Genomic DNA, 17,392 nt, shown 5'->3' on the forward strand with positions numbered 1-17,392 from the left:
CTAATGTGTAAAAAGGGAGACTCTGCCTGCCTAATGTATAAAAAGGGGGACTCTGCCTGCCTAATGTGTAAAAAGGGGGACTCTGCTGCCATAATGTGTAAAAAAAGGGGGGGGACTCTGCCTGCCTACACACAGTTCTCACAGTAGTAGTGCCCCTTACACATACAGTAATGCCCACAGCAGTACTGTAGTTCTGCTTACATACATCATGACCACAGTAGTAGCAACCCTTACACAAAGTAATGCCCACAGTAGTGACGCCCCTTACATACACAGTAATGTCCACAGTAGTAGCGCCCCTTACACATAAAGTAATGCCCACAGTAGTAGTGCCCCTTACACATACAGTAATACCCACAGTAGTAGTGCCCCTTGCACATAAAGTAATACCCACAGTAGTAAGCTCCTCTTACACAAACAGTAATGCCCACAGCAGTAGAGCCCCTTACACATAAAGTAATGCCCACAGTAGTAGCGCTCCTTACACATACAGTAATTCCTAACAGCAGATTCAGGGGGGAGGGGGAACCAAGTCCCGTGCCCCTCCTCCCGTCATTTAGATTATTTTTTTAATTGTATTTATACTGCAGCAGGCTGCAGTGACACTCCCGCCCGCAGTACTATAATGAGTTGGAGACTGACTCATAGTACACCGTGGCCAGGTACCATTACAAAATATTGATACCCTTGGCTCCCAAATCCCCATTCCGCCTCTCCCCGACTCTTACCACTGGCTCCTCCTTCACCTCGGCACTGCACTGTCCCTGCTGTACTGTCTATGAATTCACTCCTCTTGTCATAGACAGTCCCACTAGAGGATGTGAGTGGTGCAATTTCCTGTGACTAGCTGCAGCTGTCAGTGATCATTACCCCCACAGAAGCACAGAACCTCCTGGATGGTAGACACACTGACATAACCTCAGTGACCGCCACTGAGCGCACTGCAGTGGTGGACTGCAGCCTGTGGCCAATCAAGTTAGTAAAAAATAAAATGGTGGAGTTTGATTGGTGGTCACTCAGGACTGTGACTGAACTATTCAATGATTATACATACAGTGTGGGTGGCAAGGGGGCAGTATGTTACTACACGTAAAGTGCTGGATGAATAGAGAAGTGAGCTGTAATGCAGGTGAGTGAGTTGGAATGACAGGGGGATGGAGACACAAGGCAGATGATGATGAGAACAGAAGGAATAGCGCTGGTGAGAAGCAGGAGAAATAACATTGAGATGTGGGGAAATACCGCTGGTAAGAAGCAGGAGGGATGGCACTGAAGAGATGCAATAGGAATGACACTGATGAGATGCGGGGGAATGGCGCTGGTGAGAAGCAGGAGGGATGGCATCGAAGAAATGCAGAGGGAATACGCAGGGGGATAACATTGGTGAGATGTGTGGGAACTGAGCTGGTGAGAAGCAGAAGGGATGGCAGTCGAGAGTCTCAGGGGGAATATTACATGTACGCCATGACCCCAACGTGATGAAAATGAGGGCGTGGCTCTGAATCCACCTCTGGTAATGCCCACAGTCATAGTGCCCATTACACATACAGTAATGCCCACAGTAGTAGTGCTGCTTACACATACATACAGACAGGGTCACATACATACATACATACATACATACATACATAAAGGGTGTGTCACACACATGCATATTGAGAGAGAGAAAGAACGAGAGAGGCAGGATCCAGACAGACTGAGGCACCTGTCATGTGTAGCTTCCTGCAGCAGCTCCCTTCCCTTCCATGGCCAACCAGGAGTCAGGATGGAAGATGAAGAACATAGCGTTGTACAGTAGCCTTGCCATCCTGTAAGGTCAAAGGAGCATGTTCTAGGCTCCACCAATCCAACCTCAGCACACACTCCTCTGGCCTGACTGTCTTATCACCATAGAGCAACAGCAGTGAGGAAGGACTAAGGAGGATGTGCACCTCTCTGCAGCGCTGCAAGCCTCTGAGGGTAGAGGAGACCCAGCTCAGGAATTTAGATCTGATGTGCTCCTGCCCTGCCTTAGCTTGCTTCTGCCTGTCATATAGTCTGAGCAGGAAGAGCACCTGTCCAGCCCAGCGCCTCCCTGGATTGCTGACTACACTAAGTGGGTAGCGCCAGCTATGACCTTACCATTACATTGTGACAACTGAGGTGCAAGGCTAATAGTCTCTTGGATTGGGGAATACTGTGACTTCGGAAACACCCCACTTGCCATAGAGGCAACAGCCTTACACTGGCTGGTTTCTACTATCACAGGAACACCCCAAGCTTGTGGTCTATCTGCTATAATGGGAACTACCCAGGTTATGTAGCAGTGTGAATGGTTATCCAAGAATCTTTCCATCACTCTGTGTGTTCATCAGATTGAAGTGATAACATTTTAGTGCTTGCAAGCTAAAGTAACTTGTACAACTGATAAGGATATTTTGACATATGAAAATGGAGAAGAGACTAAACAGATATTACTCCAGTTTAATTATAACTAGAAAGATCATAGTGATCTAATAAATATTTGTGTGCTTGTGTACAGATGTGTGCTGGGATAGCGAAATGGGAACATGTGCCACCCAGACCGTACTCCTTGGCAGGTTTCTGCCCCAGTGAAGACCAGAGGCATTCCTAGTGGCCCTTTTTGTCACTAGCAAGCTCCCATAAGGATGATTCTTGTGGTTGAGCACTGTCCACCCAGGGCCATAACTAGGGATGTGCTAGTGGTGCCATTGTCCAGTGCACAGGGTCCTGGGGACCGCACCATTGCTGCCTCTCAGCTCCTGCATTAGGCTTGCAAGGTGCCTGGAACAGATATCCACAGTTCATTATTATAATACATTTTCATTCCCATAGTCAGAGTCCCAGTGGGAGTTTGAAGCAAACTTTTGTATGGAAGGCACACAAGCCCACATTTATCTACATATCTGAAGCAGCAGAAAATCTAATCTCAAAGAGAGTGCAATTATTCTCTGAGAGCCTCAAGATTGCATCTATTTCATAGCACCACTACCGACCCTACTGTAATGGATGACTAATGGAGAAAGTACAGTGGCAGTACAGGGGGATGTGTTGCCATGGAATCCATTCAGAATCCCAGCATTGGTGATCCTGGCAGTAGGAATACCGACATGGATCGAAATGCCGGTGCTGGGACCCCGAACGCCAGAATCCCGAACGCAGAACTGCCGAGACGCCACTCTGGTAAGTCACAGGTGGGGTTAGATTTAGGCTGCAGGGGGGAGGGTTAGGGTTAGGCTGTGGGTAGGTTTACGCTGCAGGGAGGGAGGGTCAGGGTTAGGCACCACTGGGTAAGGTTAATGTTGGGCTGCTGGGGAGGGAGGGTTAGGTTTAGGCTACGAGGAGGTGGGTTAGGGTCCACCGGGGAGGGTTAGTGTTAGGTTGTTGGGGTTACGGTCAGGATGCAGGAAAGGAGGATTAGGGGGTTTGGGGATAAGGGCTAGCATACTTACAAAGTTGGTGTTGGGACCACTCTTGGTATTCTGACTTCCGGCGTCCCAAGTGCCGGGATCCCGATACAATACCGTTGCCATGGTGTTGTGGTGGTGGTGTTGCTGCAGATGTGAGGAAATATGTTGCTACAGGTGGAAAAGGAGAATGTGTTGCTACCTGGGATGCCACATCCCCAGTACTAGTGAATCCTTCTTTGTGGCATTATGCTCCATAGGGAGCTTAAAATAATGCTGTAGGGCAGGCATTCCCAACCTCTGTCCTCAAGGCACACTTATTCAGGGTACACACTACATGATGCGTACCCAGCACGATTTTACAGGCGATGAACCCAGCAGCGGGCCTCGGCATCGGCAAGTGCATACACAGTTGCTGATGCCAGCAGCGACAGAGTGATAGCGGAGAGTGGGGACTGGCGATGTCGCTTGTCAGTCCTGCATATCCGACAGAGGATGTTGCTGATGACGCGCATCATCAGCGACATAGTGTGTATACACCGGACGATTTTAACGATGTGATGTTCTGATCAGACAGAATCGGCCACTTCATTAACAATGTCGTCTAGTGTGTACCTGGCATAACAGTCCAGTTCTTAGTTATATCCATACATGAGCACAGGTGACTTAATTAGTTCCTCTGTTATTTTGATTTAACCATCTGTGCTGAAGCTTGGATAGCACTAAAACCTATAAATGTGCCTTGAGGACAGAGGTTAGGAATGCCTGCTGTGGGGTCTTTTCAACAAGACAATTAAAGTTGTATTGTGGCCCTTTCAATGAGTGCAATCTCTCAGTGCAGCCCTCGGACTACAAAAGGTTGTACACCCCTGATTTAAACAATACAGCTTCATACATCCCAACGTTTGTGCCCAAAAGGGGAGTGGCCAGCAGGACACTGCCCAAATAGCGGAACTGTCCCGCTGTAATCGGGACAGTTGGGAGGAATGCAGCTTTAAAAAAATGCTTGATAACCCCATTGATATAAAAGGCATTGGCAAAAGGATCTATTTTCTCCAATGGATTTTCCGCCCTTCTCATGTTTGTGTGGTTTTCTTTAAGGGGTTCCAATTTACTCCCAGAGTCCCAACAGACATCTGACAATATGGTCCATATGTATATGCTTATGTGGTAGGGAATTTACACTGTAGGTTTTAGTTGGGTATACACTGATGTGAATGACTAAATATTCTCTCTAAAGCGCTGCATAATGTGTAGGCACTATTTAAATAGCGTTTAATAAATAATAATTGCATTCATTGCCTTATTAACTGAGTACCTGTTGGCCACGCCAAGGCACACAAAACATAAAACTTCCATGTGGCAGGTCAAGGGCTTATTATATGTGAAGCAAGAAACTGAATACTTGTTGAATTAACCTGTGACATCTTCACATGTTTATTTGCAGCGTTTTACTAATGATATCTAATGCAATGAAAGTGCTGGGAACAAGCTAAATGTACATGAGATATTCTCAAAGTTCTGTGCAGGCTTTAATTCATTAACCTCCATGTTAGTTACAGCCACATTAAGATGTAATGGTTCTTCGTGAATCAATGACACTAATGGAGAGGTCATACTGAGGTGATTTGTTTAATTAGACAGATACAAATGCAGTTCATCTAACATTTGGGGGCAATATTCAGCTTTCGGCCAGCTCTGCTGGAAAAGTGCAGTAAAATCAATCTTCTAAATGACAAGCCTCAGGCAACAGGTTCACTGGAACATATCAGAAAATCAGAGTATACTCCCATCAAGTTAAAACATTTTTGTAATTCTATATACAGTACAATCACCAGTTTAGATTAATTAAAATATATTTCACAGAAAATATACTTTAATTACAAATTGAAAAAAAAAATATATAGTTGTATGGATGCTGGAGTTTGTTCTTGTGTCATACACTTGTCAATATTCAGGTCAGGAAAGTATGGATGCAGTACATGTTGCTATATGATAAAAGTATATTTTCTGACTCATAAATATGTATTTTTCCAACCTTGTATCTCTTTCTTTTTTAAATTGTAAAACTTGAGTTTAGTAAAAACAGCAGGAAGAAAGTGCAATACAATTTAACATATTAAGGGAGGTAAGGGAAAACAAAGCATAACAGAAGGTAAGGGGAAAACAAAGCATAACAGCATTGCAATAAACAACAAACAGAGAGAAGGGGCAGAGCAATCTGTGAACAATCTGTTCAGAAATCAAGGGTAAGAGGGAGGGGAACAGAGATTCAGTTATCCGGACTAGCAAATCAGCACATGGTTGTAATAGTGTGGGGACGGTAGGGGAGACAGGGATCACAAGGGTCAATGGTCAGATGGACAGGATAGACGTGAAGTGGTATGGAGCAAAGTTGCGGAAGTTGATGGAGAGCTTAATAAAGAGGGGGGTACAAGAGAGTGTTGGGGAGGAAGGGCACATAAAGATAAGATGATTGAGTCGGGGGGAGAATGTACGTACGGTGTGGAAACCCTGGGAAGGGTAAGGGATGGGGTGAAAGGTACAGAAACAGAGAAAGTGAGAGGAGATAAATGTAGAGGATCCCACAATTAAGAGAGGCCAGGAAGGGTCATGTTGTATAGCATGTACCAAGGAGACCCCCCACTGCCTGAAACCTGACCACTGTCCTGTTGTGGAGACTGGTGATATATTCCATTAGTGATTTGACATCTAGATGTGCAAGCAATATGTAGTATCAATTTATTAGCATTTTTAGTTGTCTGGCAGACTGGGGGGCACAAATGAAGATGAAGTATCTACACTCCTCTCATCTGCCGATTCTACTACCTTTCCTATTGATCTTATACCCCCCCCCCCCCCACACACACAAAAAAAAGTCAAGCTCTGTCTCCTGTGCCCATCCAAACCTTAACTAAAATGTGTACACTCTCTCTCTCTCCTGGTATCTTTCCATCCCTGTTCAAACATGCAGAGATTACTCCCATTATGAAAAAAAGCTAAATTCTGACCCTCTTTCTCAAATTAAATCCCATTTCTCAGCTCCCATGCCCCTCCAAGCTACTTGAGAGACTTGCCTACACTCGCCTCACACACTTTCTTGACTTACACAACTTATTGGACTCACTTCAGTCAGACTTTCATTCTCAACACTCCACAGACTAAAGTAGTGAATGATCTGTAGTGAAGTCTAAAGGCCATTACTCACTACTTATTCACCTTGATCTCTCTGCTGATTTTGACACAGTTGATTACTGTCTTCTCATACAAATACTACAATCCCTGGGTCTCCAGGGCATAGCCCTTTCTTGGTTCTCAACCTACCTATCTTATCACTCTTTCAGTGTTCGTTTCTCTGAACCCACCTCCTCTTTGCTCCCTCAGTTGGAGTACTGCAAGGCTCAGTCTTAGGTTCTCTGCTTTTCTCAATCTTACCAAATCTATTGACAAACTAATCAGCTACTTTGGATTTCAGTATCATCTGTATGTGGATGGTACTCAAATCCACCTATCTTCACCAGATTTGTCACCATCTGTATTGGTCAAAGTTACTGAATGCCTTTCTGCCATTTCATCTTGGATATCATCTCGCCACCTCAAACTTAATATTTCCAAAACAAAATTAATTATATTTCCACCGGCCAATAATAGTTACTACCTGATATCTCTATCACTGTTGATTACTCAATAGTCAACCCTACCCCACAAGCTACCCACATTCAATCTGTCTCAAAATCATGTTACATACATCTAAGAAACATATCCAAAATGGGACCATATCTACCAAGACACTGCAAAAACTGTAATCCATGTACTCATTATCTCCTACATTTATTATTGCAATAGTCTTCTTACTGGTCTTCGCAAAAATAGGCTCTCACCATTCCAATCTATTTTTAATGCAACTGCGAGGCTGATTTTCCTCGCTAGAAGTTCATCGTCAGTGGATCCACTCTGTCAGTCCCTCCATTGGTTACTGATATTCTACCATATTCAATATATAACACTTTTACTTACATACAAGGGTGTTAACCAAACTGCAACGACATACATCTCTTCACTCATCTCAAAATATCTCCCTACCTGACCTCTCTGCTCTGCATAAAATCTGCGTCCCTCATTCACACATATTACTCGCTTCCATTCAAAATCACAGGACTTCTTCTGGGCAGCACCCACTCTGTGGAATGCCCTCCCATGCACAATAAAACTTGCCTCTAGTCTCCAAACTTTCAAGTGTTCCCTGAACACTCACTGACTATATCATACAGCCCATTAAGAACCTTAACAATCTGGCAATACCATTATGCAAAAAGTAGAACATATCCTTGTGTATCAATGCCTTAATCGCTATAGATTGTAAGATTGTGAGCAGGGCCTTCCTAACTCTAGGTATGTCTGTTATTACCCAGATTTGTTCTATTACTGTTGCTCCAATTGTAATGGAATATGCTACGCTATATAAGAAACTGTTAATAAATAAATAAATAATAAATAATTACATTTGTGACTTCACTCGCTGTGCAATTACATAAATATGCTAATGACTCAGACACCATACAAAAATGGAAACATTGGACACAGATCAGTCGACCATTGAACTTCTGTTCTGTTTCAGACTCAGTGGTTCTCCTAAGATACAAAGGGCTCTCTAGCTGCGAGCAAATTTGCAGTGGCTGACTTTGGCACACCCAGACAATGGTCCCAACACACCTGTGTTTTTCTAGCCACTCCTTGTTACCTCCCCCAAATGCTGACTACTTGTCACTCATTTTGTGAATACATCCTTTGTGCCTACGCTATTGCAAATCAATTGCTGAGTGTGCGCAGTGTGGCTTTTGAACATGCACAGTGGCAAATATTCTTTCAACCGAGTATAACATTGACATTGCGTAGATCTTTGAATCAAGCCCAGTCTCTGATGGTACCAAATGGTGCATAGTATACCGAGACCCTTTTTTATTGTTGTTCTTTCAATTCTTATAACTTGTTCCAGAAAGATGAACGGATCAGAGAAATAAAGTATCTAAAGACAGAGTTTGGAACCTACTATAAATCTCGTATCACCTTGTAATCTATTATAAATGCCATAACCTTTTAGCTGAGTACCTGTTTCCTTTCTCCATAGAAAAAAAGGGGATGTAGTAATGTGACCGGCAGGGTCACAATACCTTCCCCTACATCCCGCCCTTTCATAATCCCGATGGTTGGCATGCCGACCACCAGGGACTATTCCCACTTGTGGTGTTCACCCACAGAGTGGGAATAGAACCTGTGGCAAGCACAGTGAACCTGCAAGGGGCTTGTTGTGCTGACCCCCCACCCCCTTCCCCCTAAATTGCTGAGATGGCGACAATTGAATGTCATGCAGGACTGATTAAGCTCTGAAGAGGGTGCTGGCAAAATCCAAGCTTTATCCCTGTCAGCGTGTCATTCTCAGATTTAAATCATACAGGGTCTGCATCCTCCATTTCAGCACAAACCCATGACTTACATTCACTACCAATTGCTTTCAGTTCAGGCACAGCACCGACAATAAAAGCTGTGTATTTACAGTACATAAGGAAAACTCATGATTAATCAGCACCAAGCTATCAGACTGGGCTGGACACTCTATAACAGGTAATATAGACTAAGCGGTTTATGTTTTGAAGCATTGAGTTGGAAGATCTGGTGCTTCTGATTACCCTTTTAAATATCGCCCATAAACATGATCAAAAGCACTTCATAAATAACCATCTAAGGCAGGGTACATGCTGTATTTAGCCAACAGATTATTTGCCCGGCTGATCTGCTAATTGATCTATCGATTGTTATTTGCACAAAAGATCTTGTACAAGCACACTTAACAATCCGCTGTCAGATATGTCTGGCTGCAGAGCCATTTGAACACAACTTCCATTTGTGACGAGTTTTCAGATTAACCGTACACACACAGCCAGATGTACCTATATCAGAATTATAGAAAAGGTACACACTGAGTACAATGTGATGTGTTTGGGAGCTGCTGCACACTAAGTAGTCCAAACTTAGAAACACCAATATAAAATTCTATTCATGTGCTGTGCTCAACATGATGTTACCCCATAGTCTTCATTATATTACTATGGCCCTCATTCCGAGTTGATCGGTCGCAAGGCGAATTTAGCAGAGTTACACACGCTAAGCCGCCGCCTACTGGGAGTGAATCTTAGCTTCTTAAAATTGCGACCGATGTATTCGCAATATTGCGATTACTAACTACTTAGCAGTTTCAGAGTAGCTCCAGACTTACTCTGCCTGTGCGATCAGTTCAGTGCTTGTCGTTCCTGGTTGACGTCACAAACACACCCAGCGTTCGCCCAGGCACTCCCACCGTTTCTCCGGCCACTCCTGCGTTTTTTCCGGAAACGGTAGCGTTTTCAGCCACACGCCCCTGAAACGCCGTGTTTCCGCCCAGTAACACCCATTTCCTGTCAATCACATTACGATCGCCGGAGCGAAGAAAAAGCCGTGAGTAAAAATACTTTCTTCATAGTAAAGTTACTTGGCGCAGTCGCAGTGCGAACATTGCGCATGCGTACTAAGCGGATTTTCACTGCGATGCGATGAAAAATACCGAGCGAACAACTCGGAATGAGGGCCTATGGGTGTAAATTTACTAAATGTACTAAAACAGAAAAGTCAAAGTCAGATTTTGTCTAACATTTTCTAGTATGCAATTGTGAGATGATAGACAGAATCTGATTGGTTGCAATGGGCAACATCACCACTTTTCATTTTTAGAACCTTTAGTAAAATTTACCCCTTTGAGTGCTGACCTGTTGATATAATTATTTTAATGAAAGGTACAGTACCGTATATAGAGAATTCTAGCACCTGTGCATTTGCTTCCCTGATTTTAGTCAATATGCTAACAAGCATGGAACCACTCATCTGTCAACTCTGTTGTCTATGAAAGTACACTATAATAATAGCAGAGAATAATAACATATTTCTGAGCAAAATATTCTTCCATGTAGGAGAACATGTATAATAGGTAGCAATTTACTCTTGTAATGCATATTTTTATGTGAGCAATGAGTTTAATTTTTTTTTTTTTTATACGAGCCACAAATAAAATCAGATTTGGAAACTTACCTTAAAGATTTTTAAATTTTGTAATAAACCTCCAACTTCATTTTTCAGCGTGAGGACAACTGCTGTTCTTTCTATTTCAGCAGCTGGTTCAGCTTTGCTACATTTGTTCTCATTAATTTTCACAGCATTCAATTTGTCTCGCTGCAAAAAATAAAAATAATAATACATTGATTGAAGGATGTCAAAAGCCCAATTTGAAATAAAAAGTAAATGGTTACATAACACAGAAATGTAACAGACAAATTGCAGTGTTCTGAATACAATTACTTCGCTCAGTCTATGGATAACAGGTAATTTATGGATGTGTGCTATATGTTATACAGTAGGCAGCTTTTTTTCCCTATTCATTTAAAGCAACATTTTTAAGTTTTTAACTTTTTTTATACATAGAGTATGACATATTTAATCGTTGGAGAGCAATTGATAAAAAGAGTCATTTCAGTTTACTTTTATTGGGTCAAACCTTTCTAAATGCAGATCCCAGCACACAATCCTGATTTGCTGAGGATGGTCCTGCTGTCTTCAGAAATTCCTAATGTCTTACTGTAGGGCAGGCTTTTTCAACCAGTGTGCCGCGACCAGTTGCAATGTGTGCCGCGGAGCCAGAGCAGCTTCCTGCACCTTCAGAGTGAACTGTTGGCCCGGGCTCTTCTTAGAGGATCATTCATGCTTCGACCGTGACCTATGCCTTGATGATGCGGCAGTGTGATATCATAGGTCACGGCCGCCGCAACTTACCACCCAGCCAGCCCACCCACCTGCATACATATCTTCCAGTTCCCGCCTGCATCCACAGCTTTCCTTGCCCATCCACATCCACACCTGCCCGACCATCCGCTGCTCAGTATTCGCAGCAATCCACTATGAACAACCTCCGCCACTGAGGGACAGGGAGGAAGACAGCTGACCGGTAGGGGCTAATATTTGTTATGTTATTTCTCCTGTGGGGATATGTAGATTTATGGGGGGAACAATAGGATTTATGTGGGGAGCAATGTGATTGATTTATGTGGGGAGCAACAGGATTTATGTAAGGAGCAACATGATTTATGTGGGGAGCAATGTGATTGTTTTTTCTGTGTATGTGTGGATTTTTTATTACTGTGAGGGCCAATGTGTGTTTTTATTTTTTTTCCTGTGGGGAACGGATGGTGTGCCTTGGCAATTTTAAAATATTGTTCGATGTGCCGCGATTAAAAAAAAGGTTGAAAATCACTGCTGTAGGGGATAAAGTCCCCATTATCCGCAGTGGGGATCCAGCAAGCCTTTACGGCATAGGAGAGGATACACAGAGGATGGAGAAACCGCTGGACCTTGTAGGATAGATAAGTAATAGCAAATACCGGTTGTATAATAGTATCGCTGTAACACTATCCTATGCTGTGGGTGCAGATTATTAATAATAAATAGGGCCCCCAGATGTTATATAGGGCCTGATTCAGGTCCCAGTGTTTGGTACTTCGGATGCAGATCAACAGCAGACTATTAGTCATTGTCAGTCTGCTACCACTGGGGGGGGGGGGGGGCAGGAAGAGGGTGGCGATGGCCTCCTTTGCCCAAAATGGAGGTGTGTCACCACCGTTGGGGGGAGTGATGAGGCCAGACTCTCTGTCGGAGGATGGAGATTTCCTGGCCTCTTGGTCAGAGCGGTGATGGCGGGCTTGCGCGATCACATGGGTAATGCAGCCAGGCGATTGTGTCACAGATGACACAGTACAGGATCACTAATGTGTAACGCCTCCTGCTGCATTAACATATTAATGCTATCACTGCTGATTCCATGTAAACCGCAGCAATAGCTACTCCAACCACATCTGAATCAGGCCCATAGCTTGTAGAATATCTTGAGACCCATGCAGAGATGGAAGTAAAATAGGAGTAAATTACTCAAAATAAACATTCTCACAAAACAAAAAATCAAAAACAAAACATTTTGGCATATAAGACTTTCCAACAAGCCATCATTAGCACGTAGTTACACCTGTCTATAGCGGGCTCAATAGATACTCCTTCTAATATCGCTTTCACATCGCTAACCCGGTAAAGAACCAGCTTTTGAACACGCTTCCGACCCGGGTCTGAACACGCTATACCCCTTTCACATCGCAGTTTGGAGCCGTGTTATTACCGGGTTATTCCTGGGTTGGTGCCTTTCACACTGAACCCGGTTCACCCTTTGAAAACATTTGTGATGTCATTATAAATGTCTTTTCTGTCTCCTATTGATGAGGTTTGAAAGGTATTACAAGGAAGGGCTGGGGAGTGCTCAGTAGTGCAGCAATCATGGCCGACACAGCACATGTCTCTATAGACTTCATGATAGTCTCAGCTGTACTGCTCTTGGATTCAGCCTGTGAGAGGATATTTGAGCTTCTCACATTCTGTAGCTTGTTCAGCAGCTATGTTATGAGGAGGCTGCAGTATTTGAGAGACACCGCCATTCGTCACCGACAATACCTGCGCAGGAGGAGATCATTTATATCTGCTTCTGTGACCACCATACTCAACCTTAACCTCACTACTGAACGAAGATTGTGGTCTAGAGAACGGCAGCATGGACACGTTTTTATGCAAAGTGTGCTGAACTTTCAGGATGTTCAGTGGAAGTGTCACTTCAGAATGTCGCGTCACACATTCCACTACCTTTTGGATTTAATGTCCCCAGCACTCTCTAGACAGACCACAAACTTCAGGTCACCAATAGAGCCAAGCAGGAGGCTAGCTATAGCATTGTGGTGGTATGCCACTCCAGGTGAATATTGCACAATTACTTGCCTGTTTGGTGTGGGGATATCTACCGTTTGCACCATTGTACATGAGGTGACCAGAGCATTGGTGGACAACCTATACCACAGATTTATTTCTCTTCCGCATGGCCAGCGTTTGGATAAAACAATTAATCGCACCTTATGATAATCCTGCCGACTACTACAACAGAAAGGGATGGCATTCCATTGTTTTGCAAGCTGTGGTGGATTATAAGTATTGGTAATGTTCTTGTCAGTGTGCTTTCTTAATGCTAATTGTTTATAATTAATTTACAACTTAATATATATTTTTATATTAGCTTCACAGACGTATTCATCGGTTGGCCGGGACGGTCACATGACGCTCGAGTGCATGCTAACTCTGATCTGTACCGGCTAGCAGAGGACAAGCAAGAGAGGTGATTTTGTTTAATAATTTTAATACTTTTGAAAACATGCCCAAGAAAAGATGTGTTAAAATGACGCAATGTTCATGAATCAAGCAGGTTATAGATGAATGCAATTTAATTTACATTGGGACCAATTACTTGTCGTTACCTTCAAACATGCTTCCTATGTGCCCACCAGCCTGCCCATCACGGAGGAGTCTGCTCATATTTGTATTCCAATTTCTTGTTGCTAACGTACATTTTTTATCTATATTCCTCCATTATTGACTGCAAAAGCAGCCCACATACACTATATGGACAAAAGTATTCGGATGCCTGACCATTACACCAACAGGGACTGTAATGCTGTTATAACAGCTTCCACTCTTCTTGGAAGGATTTCCACAAGATTTTGGAGTTTCTTCTGTGGGAATGTGTGCTCATTCATTCTGTAGAGCATTTATGAGGTCAGGCACTAATGTTGGACGAGTAGTTCTTGCTCGCAATTTCCGTTCCAGTTCATCCCAAAGGTTCTCGATGGCACTGAAGTCAGGGTTCTGTGCGGGATAGGTAAGTCCTTCCACACTGAACTCATCAAAGCATGTATTTAGAGTCCTTGCTTTTGCACAGGGGCACAATTATGTTGGAATAGAAAAGGGCCTTCCCCAAACTGGTGCCAAAAAGTAGGAACCATCGCATTGTCCAAAATGTCTTGGTATGCTGAAGTATTAATATTGCTCTTCGCTGGAGATAATGGGCCTAGCCCATACACTGAAAAACAGCCCATACCTTTATCCCTCCTCCACCAAACTTCACAGTTGCATAATGCAGTCAGGCAGGTAACATTTTCTTGGCATCCACCAAACCCAGACTCATCCATCTGACTGTCAAACAGAGAAGTGTGATTCGTCACTGCACAGAACACATTTCCACTGCTCCACAGTCCAGTGTCGGTGTGCTTTACACTCTCTGTCTGACGCTTGGCATTGGACTTGGTGATGTGAGGCTTGTATGCCGGTGCTCAGCCATGGAAACCCATTCCATTAGGCTCCTGCCACACAGTTTTTGTGCTTACAGTAATGCTATAGAATCAGCAGAGCGTCAGTGCCTTTTACGTACCATGCACCTTGCAGTCGTTGACCCCGCTCTGTGATTTTGCGTGGTGTTGGAGTTGCTGTTGTTCCTAAATGCTTCCACTCTCTAATAATATCACTTACAGTTGAGCATGGAATATCCAGCAGGGATGAAATTTCACGAACCGTCTTATTGCAAAGGTGGCATCCTATCACAGTACCACAATTGAAGTCACTGAGCAAATGGAGACTGCATTGCTAGGTGCTTGATTTTACACACCTGTGGCAGCTGGTCTGATTGAAACACCTGAATTCAGTAATTTAACAGGTTTGGCCAAATACTTACATACAGTGTATGTTTCTATGGGGGTTGCTATTAGTGATGTGCACCGGACATTTTTCGGGTTTTGTGTTTTGGTTTTGGTTCCGCGGCCGTGTTTTGGATTCGGACGCGTTTTGGCAAAACCCCCCTGAAATTTTTTTTGTCGGATTCGGGTGTGTTTTGGATTCGGGTGTTTTTTTACAAAAAACCCTCAAAAACAGCTTAAATCATAGAATTTGGGGTCATTTTGATCCCATAGTATTATTAACCGCAATAACCATGTATCAAATTTGTGGACGGAGTGGAGATCCCGGTGCACATAATTGGTGATGCAGCCTACCCGTTACGACGATGGCTCATGAAGGGGTTCACCCAACATGTCCAGCTGAGCCCCAATCAAATTACATATACGCACACCCTGAGCTCAGCAAGAATGGTGGTCGAAAATGCCTTTGGACGATTAAAAGGACGTTGGCGCTGTCTTATGAAGCGCAATGATGTAGACATTAATATCATGCCTAACATTGTTGCAGCATGTTGTATTCTGCATAACCTATGTGAGTTTCAGAGGGAGGAATTCCTACCAGAGTGGACAGTGCAGGCCTCCGCTGCATACCCTGCACTTGATTGTGAGGCCTATCTGGGCGACCATTCTGGAAGTGCAGAACAGATGAGGTCTGCTATAATGGCCAACCTTCCCTCATTACTCCGTTAATTTTTTTCAGTTTGTATATTCTGTTAATTGTTGTTGCTACAAAAAATAAACCTGTTTAGTTGACGTTCTGCTACTGTATCGATAACAAATGTACAACATCAATATCCAATTTGAAATGGATGTATCAAGCATTTTGTTTGTAAGTAAAAATAGGACAAGTCCAAAGATTAACAAAAGGCCAGAGACCTTAGAATTTTAATTTGTATAAAACTTTGGTAAATAAAGTAGTGAAATCTTTACAGTAATAAAAGTCAAACCAGTAATAGTGTAGGAAAAACACTCCTATGATTTTAAAACCAACTTTTTTTTAAAAACAATAACCATTTAAGATAAATTACGGTAAACAGGAGACTCTGTAGTTGTCTCCGTTTCAGAAGGTGATTGGGTGTGTTGAGGTTGTGTATGTCGAGGATGGGTATAGTGAGTTGGAGTTAGTGGAAGTGGGGTTTGTTGAGGTTGTGTATGTTAAGGATGGGTATAGTGAGTTGGAGTTAGTGGAGGTGGGGTTTGTTGAGGTTGGTTATGTCGAGGATGGGTATGGTGTGACGTTGGTTGAGGTGGGGTATGTTCATAGTAGGGGGGGCCAGGGTAATATTGGGTATACGGTTGAGGGTAGTTTGGTGGCACTGTGTGCATCCCTTCAATGCATTGGAACATTCGGTCAAATATGGACATTTGAAATTCCTGCATTTCCCTCTGACGTTCTCTTGCATCCCTATTATAGGTTTCCTGCATAGAGATCAGCTGCGTCATAAATGTGTTGTTCATGTCTTGCTCTGCCTGCAAAAATTGCTCGAGACGTGCATCTTCTCGATCAGCCATGGCAGCATCCATCTGCTCTAATTTCTCCACCAGGACAGTGGTCATAATTCTTGCAGCTTGCTCCGTTTTGTTTGGGCGGCGCCTCCTTGGCGGAACAGTATATACTGCAGACACAAATCAAATAATTATGTTATTGGAATTTGCAAAGAGCTTATATAAAATAGCAGTGTTCGCAAACGTGTTTGTGGCCTCCTCCCACCTACACACTGCATATACTCTGCAACATTTATCATTTTTAATTGTATGCATTTATTGTTAAGATTTAATGACGTTAATATTTAGAGTTGTTAGTTTGTGTTTAGTTTACGTTAATTGTTAATGTTAGTTATTATGCTTTTAGGATTGTTGTACTTACTGTTTCCACGCAAAGGCTGCGTTTGTGCAATTGGGGCCATTTGACTTGGCCCAGTCTCTGTGTCTTCTGGCGCATCAGTGGTTTCAGTTCTGCTGGGCTCCTGTACAACTGGGTCAGGCATAGTGGTTTGCATCGGTTGCGTATCATCCAGTACGAGTGGTGATGGTGGTGGTGATCGGGTGTCTGGGTCCTGTGATCGGGTGTCTGGGTCCTGTACGCTGCAGGTGGAAGCAGCACAGGCCTGTCTTGTTTCTGCTGCTGCTATGCTGGGGGATAAGCTAACCGGTGTTGCAAGTGCTGTGTGGCCAAATATGGTGGCACACTGCTCGTAATATTGCCACTCCATACGGGCAGCACCACTTCTATTTCTGTTGTGGTCGTGGACCTTATGGAAATTCCTTTTAATGGCCTTTAGTTTATTGATTACCTGCTGGGAGGTACGG

General features: G+C 43.5%; 1 protein-coding gene across 1 annotated transcript in view; it reads right to left on the reverse strand.

Annotated features, from left to right (window-relative positions):
* TPH2 (tryptophan hydroxylase 2) overlaps window positions 1-17,392 on the reverse strand; it is a 430,635-nt gene that overhangs the window by 384,452 nt on the left and 28,791 nt on the right. Inside the window, exon 2 of the mRNA XM_063927454.1 lies at window positions 10,527-10,667. Coding sequence (XP_063783524.1) covers window positions 10,527-10,667 — 141 coding nt within the window. The remainder of the gene's footprint in view (window positions 1-10,526; window positions 10,668-17,392) is intronic.

The sequence above is a fragment of the Pseudophryne corroboree genome, chromosome 6, assembly GCF_028390025.1.
Source record: "Pseudophryne corroboree isolate aPseCor3 chromosome 6, aPseCor3.hap2, whole genome shotgun sequence".
NCBI classification, from domain to species: domain Eukaryota; kingdom Metazoa; phylum Chordata; class Amphibia; order Anura; family Myobatrachidae; genus Pseudophryne; species Pseudophryne corroboree.